General features: G+C 44.1%; 1 protein-coding gene across 5 annotated transcripts in view; it reads left to right on the top strand.

Annotated features, from left to right (window-relative positions):
* The window catches only part of DIP2B (disco interacting protein 2 homolog B), a 264,807-nt gene extending 253,628 nt beyond the window's left edge, over nt 1–11,179 (top strand). For all 5 annotated transcript variants that reach the window (XM_053557999.1, XM_053558000.1, XM_053557997.1 and 2 more), the window contains 3 exons: nt 2,215–2,392; nt 5,156–5,279; nt 7,125–11,179. In XM_053557999.1, the coding sequence (XP_053413974.1) occupies nt 2,215–2,392; nt 5,156–5,279; nt 7,125–7,377 (555 nt within the window). In that variant the 3' untranslated portion in view covers nt 7,378–11,179. The remainder of the gene's footprint in view (nt 1–2,214; nt 2,393–5,155; nt 5,280–7,124) is intronic.
* The last annotated feature ends 1,151 nt before the right edge of the window (nt 11,180–12,330 follow it).

Below are 12,330 nucleotides of genomic sequence, written 5' to 3'. Positions count from 1 at the left end.
AGCCGAACTGCAACCAAAAAATAGCCCGGCGTTATGGCGGGCGCCTGTAGTCCCAGCTGCTCGGGAGGCTGAGGCAAGAGGCGTAAGCCCAAGAGCTGGAGGTTGCTGTGAGCTGTGATGCTACGGCACTCTACCCAGGGCAATAAAGTGAAACTCTGTCTCTAAAAAAAAGAAAGAAATTATGGATTTAGTATTTGTCCCATGATGGATAGAATTTTTCTGTAAGGCATGAGACTGAAATGGGCAGAAGGAGGAGATTGTGACTGGGATCAAGTGAAGATTTAGGCACCAAACTGGAAATGGTCCCAAATTTGTCCACTGACAATCCTTAGCTGGGAAGGAAAATGGGCAAATCCTCTCTATTCCCACCTATTAATGGGCAGAACTAAATATATTTTAAGTTTTTTAAAAATCATGCAATGCTATATTATTTTCTAAAATGTACCCATTTTTATATTAATATAAAAATATTCTAAAAGACTTAATTTTTCTTCCCCCAAACCTTTGAGGGACATCAATGTTTCATCTCATAGCTTAGAGGGAGGGGGAGTATTATATGTGTAGGAGCCAGATGACCATGCCAGATTTCCAGCTTCTCATTTTGGGGCAAGTTACTTACCTCCCTGTTCTGCACAGAGTACACATTTGTTAAATGTCATATGCTTTTATTGTTGCCATTGTTGTTGTTGTTTTAAGAGACAGAGTCTCACTTGGTCAACCTTGGTAGAGTGCTGTGGCATCACAGCTCACAGCAACCTCCAGCTCTTGGGCTTAGGGGATTCTCTTGCCTCAGCCTCCCGAGTAGCTGGGACTACAGGTGCCAGCCACAATGCCCGGCTATTTTTTGTTGCAGTTTGGCAGGGGCCAGATTTGAACCCGCCACCCTCTGTATATGGGGCCAGCGCCCTACTCACTGAGCCACAGACACCACCCGCAGTTGTTGTTGTTAATATAAAAATGAGATTTAAAGGCCAGGTGGGGGCTCAGCGCCTGTGGCTCAAGCAGCTAAGGTGCCAGCCACGTATACCTCAGCTGGCAGGTTCAAATCCAGCCCGGGCCCGCCAAACAATGACAGCTGCAACCAAAAAATAGCTGGGCGTTATAGTGGGTTCCTGTAGTCCCAGCTGCTTGGGAGGTGGTGGCATGAGAATTGCTTGAGTCCAGGAGATGGAGGTTGCTGTGATCTGTGATGCCACGGCACTCTACCCAGGGCAACAGCTTGAGGCTCTGTCTTAAAAAAAAAATAAATAAAGGCCAGGCGGGGTGACTCACGCCTGTAATCCTAGCATTCTGGGAGGCTGAGGCAGGAGGATCCTTTGAGCTCAGGAGTTGAAGACCAGCCTGCACAAGAGAAGATCCTGTCTATACCAAAAATAGAACAATTAGCCAGGTGTTGTGGCGGGCACCTGTAGTCCCAGGTACACTGATGGCTGAGGCAAGAGAATCACTTGAGCCCAAGAGTTTGAGGTTGCTGTGAGCTATGACACCACAGCACTCTGTGAGGGTGACAAAGTGAGACTCTATTTCAAAAAAGAAAAAAAAGGAATGTCGGCTCTGGAGACCCATAGGCACACAGGTATGGATGTTGTGAGTTCCCCACTTCCCTACATCTAAGATGGACTATTTAACTCCAAGTTTTCTTATCCATGAAGTAGGCACAATAAGGTGAATGACATTATCATGTCATGTATGTCAGGCTTGACAGGTTAGGCACACCAGTGCTTACCTCCCAGTTCAGCCCACAGTACACACTTGCTAAATGTCAGATGCCTTTACTATTGAAATTATGTTGTTGTTAATATAAAAATGAGGTTTAAAAAATTAAAATAATCTGTCCCAGGCCCAGCCCAGTGGCTCATACCTATAATACTAGCACTCTAGGAGGCTGAGGCAGAAGGATCTCTTGAGCTCAGGAGTTCAAGACCAGCCTGAGCAAGATAAGACCCTGTCTTTACCAAAAACAGAAAAAATTAGCCAGGTGTTATGGCAGGCACCAGTAGTCCCAGCTACAGTGGTGGCTAAGGCAGGGGGATCACTTGAACCCAGGAGTTTGAGGTTGCTGTGAGCTAGGCTGATGCCATGGCACTCTAGCCTCAGCAACAGAGTAAGATTCTGTCTCACAAAAATAATAAATAAATTATCTGTCCCAAGAGAATTGAATTGATATGGTTGTGTGTTCTTTGGTGAATTGTGAGCATTGCCCTTTTCTTATAGATTTGGGTGAATAGTCCCCATACAGCCAGTGGCTACTACACCGTCTATGACAGTGAGACTCTTCAAGCTGATCACTTCAACACTCGCCTCAGCTTTGGGGATGCTGCTCAGACACTCTGGGCTCGGACAGGATACCTGGGTTTCGTGCGCCGGACTGAGCTCACGGCGGCCACTGGAGGTATCTCCTGCTACAGCTCCCCCCTTCTGCCCTACTTCACATTTCTGTGGCACTGGCTGGCCTCCTTCAGTCTGCCTTTGGATTGTGGTGTGAGAGACAGAGTGTGTGTATGTGTTCAGTTACCCCCGTCTCTGACTGTTGGACCCCGAAGTGAACTTACACTCATTTGAAGTAACACTGCCCTATGAAGAGCATCTAGGAGGTGAGCACTCAGGACCACCACGTTGGTGTCCCTGAACTGGGGGGCAGGATGGCAGAGCAGCTGTGGAGATGTGCCTGATAATGCATGAACACCCCCAGCAGATCACAGACTCTCAGCCCCTGTGGGCTGATTCTAAACCTGAACAAGCTTCTGGGGCAGTATTACATCTTTTAGCTCTTCTAACTCTTCAGACAAACTGTTTGGGGAGCAGGAAGAACAGCCCCAGTTCCTGTGAGGGCTGTTGGTCCCGAGCAGCCATCTTGCTGAAGTGCTCCAGCCCCTTGGCGTCTTGAGTTGCCTGTAAGCTCGCTTTGTGGTGAGACGCTGGTGTGCAGAGTCCCTCCAGTCCCCTTCTGCTCAGGTGGTTGTCACAGCTTCACTGCTGCTTTCGTCACCCTTTCTTCCTGTCACTGGTAGCCATTTAAAAACACTCAACATTGGCCAGGTGTGGTAGCTCACACCTGTAATCCTAACTCTGGTAGATCAAGACGGGTGGATCCCTTGAGCTTAGGAGTTCGAGACCAGCCTAAGCAAGAGCGAGACTCCATCTCTACTAAGAACAACAAAGAAAACTTTAGCGAGGCATCGTGGCAGGCTTTACTTCAAATGAGTGTAAGTTCAGGACTTGAGTTCCAGCTACTTGGGAAGCTTGAGGTATGAGGATTGCTTAAGCCCAAGAGTTTGAGGTTGCTGTGAGCTATGATGATGCCACAGCACTCAACTCCAGGGAAAAAAGAGTGAGACTTTGTGTCAAAAAATATAATAAAATAATAAAGACACTCTACATTAACCACATGCACTTGAAGAACTGATACAAGTAACTCCTTTGGCTTTAAAGGCTTAAACTGGACCGTGCTATTTATCTTCAGCTCCATGCAGCTCTTCCATACTGTGTCCATAGTCTCCCTGTATTTCATACAGAGGCAGGACAGGGTGGTGCTTGTGACTCAGTAGGTAGGGCACCGGCCCCAGATACCGAGGGTGGTGGGTTCAAACCCAGCCCCAGCCAAACTGCAACAAAAAATAGCTGGGCGTCGTGGCGGGCGCCTGTAGTCCCAGCTACTTGGGAGGCTGAGGCAAGAGAATCGCTTAAGCCCAAAAGCTGGAAGTTGCTGTGAGCTGTGATGTCACAGCACTCTACCGAGGGCCATAAAGTGAGACTCTGTCTCTTAAAAATAAATAAATAAATAAATAATAAAAATAGAGAGGCAGGACAGAGGATAGCACAGTGGAGAAGAGGGTGCCATCCACCCTCTATGCCCTGGCTTTGCAGCCAATCTATGCCACTAGCTTGTGTGACCTTGAGCAATCACTTAATTTCTGTTTCCCATCTAGAAAATGGGAATGACTGTGTTCCGGCATAGAAATTATATGAGATTAAGTTATACAGTACATTTAGACACCTGCAACAGTGCCTGGTACACAGAAAGCACTCACTAGTCGTTAACTGCTGTGTTTCTGTTGTTTTCTGCTCTTACCAGTCTCTATAAGCTCATCCCAGGGATACGAACCTCTGCTGGGCCTCCTGACCTGTCTCACTCTAACAGTCACTTTCTTTTGCTGAGTTTTTCAGAAATCTGCCTTTTCCAGAAATTATTACAAAATCATTTCCCTTCTATGTCCTAGCTGGATGACAAGCCTGTTAAGAATCAGCACTAGTTGCTTGTTCTATAATCCTACTGCTTTTATCTGGAATCTATCTAGAAACAGTGACAGATGTCCTCTCCTCCCCGAGAGGGTCAGAGTTTCTCTCCTCCCACCTCCACTATCCCAGCCACCATCTGGCTCAGCCCTGACCTCAGCTTTTCAGGAGCCTTCCCTGACCCTCCAGCTGGACTGCTCCCTTTGCACCTCAGGCACACTCCTGTCACCAGGCTTGCCACATTACACCGGAGCGTGTATTTGTGTGTCATATTCCCCAATGAATCTGTAAGGATTTTCAGAGCAGGAATGTTTGCTTGTCTTTGTCTCCCAGAACTTGGAGCACAGTTCCTAGCATAGAATAGTAATAACAGGGTGGCGCCTGTAGTTCAGTGGTTAGGGTGCCAGCCCCATATACCGAGGGTGGCAGGTTCAAACCCAGCCCCGGCCGAACTGCAACAAAAATATAGCCGGGCATTGTGGCAGGCGCCTGTAGTCCCAGCTGCTCGGGAGGCTGAGGCAAGAGAATCACCTAAGCTCAGGAGCTGGAGGTTGCTGTGAGCTGTGTGACACCACGGCACTCTACTGAGGGCGATAAAGTGAGTCTCTTGTCTCTACAAAAAAAAAAAAAGAATAGTAATAATAGTTTATCCTTTTTTTTCTTTCTGGCATTTACAAAGTACAACACACCATGTTAACTCCCTTGCATAGCTTAACTCAATCCTCACAGTAGCCAGTTATTATTACCCCTGTGTCACAGAGGGTTAGCAGGACTCAGAGTCTGAAAGAATTTGCCCAGTGTTACACAGCTGCTAAGGGATGCAGTAAGCCAGGTGACGGGCAGTCTGAACCTGGTGCTGTTGACTCCCAGCATTATGTTGAATATGTGTCTGAGCCATATTTCTCTCTCTTTTTATCAGAGCGTCATGATGCCTTATATGTTGTGGGAGCTCTGGATGAAACGCTGGAGCTGAGAGGATTACGATACCACCCAATCGATATTGAGACCTCAGTGTCTCGGATCCACAGAAGCATTGCTGAATGGTAAACTCCCCAACTCAGACTGGATTTCTCTCCTCAGCTTTAGTAGTAATTTAAATCGGTCTAATCAGTTAGCCATCCATACCAAATACCCTCCTACAGACGGAGAACTCCATGAGAGGAAGAAGGTAGGCTGATTCTTGTCTTGGGTGTGCAGTCTGCTGTAGCCAACAAGACCTATTCACAGGAGCTGGCTGGGGCCACAGGGACACTGTGGAAGGCTGTGGTTCCTTCTGTGGAACAGAGTCTTTTTTTAATGCTAGACTCTCATAATTGGAAGAGACTTAATATCATCTACCTCTAGGAAGTTGGTATAGTATGGTAGAAAGAAACATGACTTTAAGCTCAAAAGACCCAACTTACAGGCTCAGCTCGGCTTGGCACCTATAGCTCAAGCTGCTGAGGCGCCAGCCACATACACCAGAGCTGGCGGGTTTGAATCCAGCCCGGGCCCGCCAAACAACAATGACAACTACAACCAAAAAATAGCCGTTTGTTTTGGTGGGCTCCTGTAGTCCCAGCTACTTGGAAGGCTGAGGCAAGAGAATCGCTTAAGCACAAGAATTTGAGGTTTCTGTGAGCTATGATGCCATGGTACTCTAGCCTGGAGCGACAGAGTGAGACTCTGTCTCTTAGTCAGTCAATCAATCAGTAAGTAAGTAAGTTCTTGGTTTTGTTTTTTGAGACAGAGTATGTCACCCTGGGTAGAGGGCTGTACATTATAGCTCACAGCAACCTCAAACTGTTGGGCTCAAGCGATTTTCTTGCCTCAGCCTCCCAAGTATCTGGGACTACAGGCACCCGCCACAACGCCCGGCTATTTGTTGTTGTTGTTGTTGTTGTTTGTCGTTGTTGTTGCAGTCGTCATTGTTGTTTAGCTGGCCTGGGCTGGTTTCGAACCTGCCACCCTCGGTATATGGGTCCAGCGCCCTACTCACTGAGCCACAGGCACCACCCGACATTTGACTTTTGATAGAACCAGATAATGTGTACATTCTTTTCTATAATAAGTGGAATCTGTTCTTAAAGCAGTGCAGTAATGCATAGTACAAGTCAGGCTATGCTTTCTACCTAGTGCCCCACTCAGTGAAAGGGGACTTTCTACCTTGTGGCACTTGCTCATGATAAGAGATCCTGTGTGGGGCATTAGTGGCAAATATGAAAGTCAGACAGACCCTCTTCCTGTTGGGCTCAGGAATGGTAGGCTGGTCTGAAGGTAGTGAATTATCTCAGTCAGTTATTCACCAGTTGCTTACAGAGCAAACACCTCATTCAACTCTTTCCCCTGTTCTCACTACTACATTTGACTGGTCTATTAAAAAAAGAAAGAAAGAAAATATTATCTTAGTTAAAGCTCTATGTTGAAAATAGCAGCTCTCTTCAGCAGTGCTTGAGTGAAAGAGAAAATTAATGGAAAATAACACTTAACTATCAGAGTTTCCAAAAAGGCTAACCTTGGGCCTCAGGAAGGGCAGGAACAGAACGCATCACTGTCCTCCCTTGCTTCGCACAGAGGTATGGATGGTCCCTTCATTCTTTCTATTCTCCCTGATAAAGCCATTCTCTTTGCTTCTCTGCACCCCTGGCTACCCCAGAGCATTCAAATCCACATGTCTTCAGTTCAGGGGACCTGCTGTCAACTTCCAGTTTCCCACAGGCTTTGGGATGGCTCAGCTAATCATCTGTGACCACAGGGGCAAGGTCTCCTGTGTTACAGACATGATGCTGACCTTCTGGTTGGGATCTGGGAGAGAAGGCAGTTCTTAGGGAAATTGGCATAAGTCTGGACAGATACTGTATGACTGGTAAAGGTGACAACGTGTTAACTGAATGTCATTGGAATTTCAGTGCCGTGTTCACGTGGACCAACTTGCTTGTGGTGGTTGTGGAACTGTGCGGCTCTGAACAGGAAGCCCTGGATCTGGTCCCCTTAGTGACCAACGTGGTCCTGGAAGAGCATTACCTCATCGTTGGTGTTGTGGTTGTGGTGGACCCAGGTGTCATCCCAATCAACTCCAGAGGAGAGAAACAGAGGATGCACCTCCGTGACAGCTTCCTAGCTGACCAGTTAGACCCCATCTATGTGGCCTATAACATGTAGCCAGCCTCGGGACTGCAGGGTGCATCGTCAAGAGTCACAAAGACTGAAGACCCCTGGCTAGGGGCAAGCTTTTAAATGATGTGAAATAAGCTGAGATGGCTACATTATATTCTTCATCTCATCCTGTGGGATTCTACAATCACATAACACACAGGAAAGTGGAATTCTGTGGTGGCAAATGAAAAAAATGTTAACAGGCTGGTAGACATAGCTTTGACAGCGCGTGAGTAGCATGTTCTGAAAGCAATTACGCGCATGTTTCATTTTTTTCATCTATTGTACATACTTGTATTTTTATCTAATGCAGTTTTAGAATTTTGTAAGGGAGTCTAATGAATTCACATGAAGGGGGTAGTCTGAGTTACACAGTTCCCCACTCTGTACTGTATTTGGCAATTTTGCTGTAGCTAGATGTTCTACAGGTTTTGTTAACATGGAACTACTCAGCTTGTTTGCAGTCAACCCTTAGGCAAAACAGATAACTCACTGAATACGAGAATTACTTTATATATATAAAATTCTTAACTGTAAAGCATTTTGACCAGTGTTTTAAACATGTAAATAATAATACACATAATTCAGCTAAAGAATTGGCTTGTATAATAACATCCAAAATAGAAACATCTCTACACTGAGAGAATTTCAGTGTTCTCTTAATGTAGTATAATTGATTAGGTTACAAACAAAATGTAGAAATTGTTGGCAGATTTTGCTGCACAGTGTTCCATGTCTTTGTTGGCTGGTATATTTTATAAACTAAAGCTGCCTATGTTTGTTTTTAAAGCTTGCATTCCCAGAATCAGCTTAAGCTTCTTATGTATTCAACCTATTTCTATAAGCTGAGAATCTCAGTTTAAAAATCAAAGTGTCAAGAAAAAGCTAAGATTCATCAGATCCCATCCTATTCTAAGGAACCACAATAACTCACTCTGGCCCCAGTGTTGAAACTATCTTTCAAATTTAGAGTGATTACCTAAGAATTTAAAAGTTCTTCTTTTTCAAAGCCCGTTGTAAACTGTGTCTACAGTTTATGCATACAACTTTCTCTCTTCTGCAAACAGAAGACTGTCCTCTGTTCTTTTAGTTCATGCGGGCAGGGAGCTTAAAAACAAAAATTATAGGCCAGGAAGACACTGGGATCAACATGAAACTGTAAGGTCACATAACTACACAAATCTGACCAATTTGGGTTGCCAAAACAGCCAGGCTTATGCTGAAATAGGGGAAATCTGATGTATGCAAGAAATTATTTTGAAGTAACTGTGGTGCCCAGGCCAGGCAGACTAAATACGGGACTGAGTTTGGCTTCTGGCTCTGTCTCCTTTCTTTGGTCTGATACTTCATGTATTTGAATATAGTTGAATCTTATTATTTTTTTCTTACAGAAATATTTTTAAAAATTAAAAGTACTCCAAAGTGAAAAGAGTTAACTTGTTAAATCAGAATGGTTCTCTTTGATCCACTCTGGTCTATTGTGTAAATATTTATTTAGACTATTTTAATAATACATATTATTTACCCCACTGTAACATCATGTAAACTAAATATGTTTTTAAACAATTTTTAAGACTTGTAATTACCATGAAAATAAGGTTTATTATACAAAAACCAGACCCTTCACTAGGGCAGCACTCTTGGGCTGCCTTTATTCAGTCTTGTGACTCAAAACCACTTTATAACTCCCTTTTACATAATTCTCTTTTCCTCCCAACCCATTCTCCATAGAGGGCAGACCTCAAGACATTTTCCAGTTCTAGATCTCTTTTCCAACATTTTGGAAGGAATTAATTTACACATTATGGGGGAGGTACAGCAAAAAAGCACTTATATTGCAGTCAAATAAGAAATCCCAGTGTCTAGCAATAGTTTGGTTTGCAAAGGAAACAGCCTAATATTTGGAAAGTAGTTTTCTTAAAATTATTGTTAATTCATTAAACAAAGCAAGAGATCCTGGGTAAGTCTATTTCCATAATCCCCACGTCCTAAGAGAAAAATTATAGGTACTTTCTATCCTGTAGGTTGCTTTGATAATTTTTTTTTTTTTTTTTTTTTTTTTTTTGTGGTTTTTGGCCGGGGCTGGGTTTGAACTCACCACCTCCGGCATATGGGACTGGCGCCCTACTCCTTGAGCCACAGGCGCCACCCTGCTTTGATAATTCTTATAATCACAATTTAGGGTATAAACATCTCAGTATCTCAAAAATACTATCATTTCAACATGGAATCAATGTAAACATTAACGACATTTTACATTCTTTCTTATAGTAAGCCTTTGAAATCTAGGGTGTATTAAACACATCTCAATTCAAACTAACCAAATTTTCAAGTCTTCAGTAGCCAGATGTGGCTGGTGGCTACCATATTGGACAGTGCAGATCTATACTCATTCCCTCAAATATGTTACTCCTTTAACTTGAGTATGGCCAAATCCTGGTTACTTAGGGACCGATTGTCCAGTTTTGTAGTTCCTCAGACCTCTAATTTATCTTTATTTTTTGCTTTCTGCTATGTGGCTGCATTACTGGTCTTTTTTATATCCCCCAAAGCTAGAATATGCTAGTGGAAGGCTGGGAATTGTCCTTGGGGGACTTCATCAGTAACTCTGGTAAAGTATCCTCTGGAGGGAGAGAAGAGTTATTAGTTTAGATGGTGTTTGTGGGGACATCTGCAGATTTAAGGCCTACTCTATCCCAGACTTGAGTATAAAAATTTTCTCATGACACAATGTTCTTGCTCATTAAGTGGAACTTTTGTGGTAGAACTGATTTTTAAGACAGTTCTGAAAGGCCATTATTGATTAAAAAACACAGCCTTTCTAATCCTCTGGAATATATTCTGTGTAGGATTTTATGTCTGTGGAAAAACACTAAACAGCAAGCCCCCATCTCAGTTAAGAGTAATCTGTTGGTCTGAAGGTTTCTAAACTTCTGGTTCTCAGCAAAGGTTAAGTGAAGTAGATTGCCTCAGGAAAATTCCAGGCCATAGGAATTCTTAAGAGCTGTGCAAATGCCATCTTCTGCATCAGTGAGACCTTAGGAATGACCAGCATGCTGATCAGTGTCAGGAATCTGCAGTCTTCACTCCTGCCTCATTAAAGGGCCTATTCTCCCCAGCACTAGGTCCTTTCCTCCTGAAGTCGTGTTGCCTCAGGCTGCTTAGGGACCATTACCTGTCTTGGTCATTTGAGTGTGTCCCCTTACTTTAGTCCCTGGGCAATGCTTGCTTATTGCTTTTGTTGGCTCAACCAAGGGCCCGAGGCCTTTTTGTTAAGGTCTCTGCCCCAGGCATGGTGCTCAATATCTTGGCCAAATAAATTCCTTTTCTTGAATATCCAGGAATCTTTTAGAGTAAAGCAATGAGGAGTTATCACCTCACCCTCAAACTCCAATAAGATCTATGCCTTAGTGTTGTTTTGTTGTCTGCTTTGATGTAAAAGCAAGAGTATTTGGAGCAAGAAGCTGCAGTACTCCAAATACACAATAGGCCTTTATCATTCATACAACATTTCTGGTGTAGGTATATGTAGATGGGCCATGTTGTTTGTCCAGAGGAAGAGATTGTAAAGATGTAAGAATAATTTTTCAGTCCTCTATGTTTTGTTTAGTTTTTGTCAGGATATTTACCCATGTCAAATTCAAACTACAGTACTGTGTAATTATGTACAAAGGTTTTTTGTTTTTTTTTTATTTATTTGAAGTTAGAGTAGATATACATTTTTAAATTTAACATCTGGCTGGACAGTGTTATATTAACTCATTGAATGTGTTTCTTTTGTCTTGTGTTAATAAATATTGATGCCTGATGGTGTTAATCCTTCACATACTGGGTGGGAGGTAGGGAATTGATAGATTTTAAATTTAACTATGATGGGCAGCGCCTGTGGTTCAGTGAGTAGGGCACCGGCCCCATATACCGAGGGTGGTGAATTTGAACCTGGCCCCAGCCAAACTGCCACCAAAAAAAAAAATAGCCAGGCGTTGTGGCAGGTGCCTGTAGTCCCAGCTACTCAGGAGTCTGAGGCAAGAGAATCGCCTAAGCCCAAAAGCTGGAGATTGCTGTAAGCTGTGACGCCACAGCACTCTAACAAGGGTGACAAAGTGAGACTTTGTCTCTAAGAAAAAAAAATTTAACGGGCGGCGCCTGTGGCTCAGTGAGTAGGGCGCCAGCCCCATATGGCGAGGGTGGCGGGTTCGGACCCAGCCCCGGCCAAACTGCAACAGAAAAATAGCCGGGCGTTGTGGCGCGCGCCTGTAGTCCCAGCTGCTCGGGAGGCTGAGGCAAGAGAATCGCGTAAGCCCAAGAGTTAGAGGTTGCTGTGAGCCGTGTGACGCCATGGCACTCTACCGAGGGCGGTACAATGAGACTTTGTCTCTATAAAAAAAGAAAAAAAAATTTAACTTTGATGTTAAGACCCACTGATGGCTGGATGGTCTAAGGAAGGTGAACAGTGTCAGTGCTACTAAATGATACCAGATCAAGGAATAATAGTGTCATTTTGAAAACTCAGGAGTCTGTTGTCAGGGCTTTTTAAGGTAATAATTATAGTCTTCCTCCTAATGTGGCATTTAGTTAGTATTAAACTATCATAATTTTTTCTAATCTGTAACTAGGCCAGATTTTAGCTTTTCCTAAAATGATACTGGTTTCAGGGAATTATGCATGTTCTCAAACATTTGAAGCTTGTCCTGGATGGTCCAAGCTATTTTGGCAGCTGAGTACATTTTTTTCATTTAACTGACATATCAGGTGCCTACCCACTAAGCACAAGGCACTATGATAAGAGCTGAAACTAGAGAGAAAGAAATACTAAGTCACGAGGGCGGCGCCTGTGGCTCAGTCGGTAGGGCGCCGGCCCCATATGCCGAGGGTGGCAGGTTCAAACCCGCCCCGGCCAAACTGCAACAAAAAATAGCCGGGCATTGTGGCGGGCGCCTGTAGTCCCAGCTGCTCGGG

The sequence above is a fragment of the Nycticebus coucang genome, chromosome 12 (assembly GCF_027406575.1).
Source record: "Nycticebus coucang isolate mNycCou1 chromosome 12, mNycCou1.pri, whole genome shotgun sequence".
Lineage (NCBI taxonomy): Eukaryota > Metazoa > Chordata > Mammalia > Primates > Lorisidae > Nycticebus > Nycticebus coucang.
The sequence above is the reverse complement of the archived record's forward strand: the minus strand, read 5'-3'. Positions and strand labels throughout refer to the sequence as shown.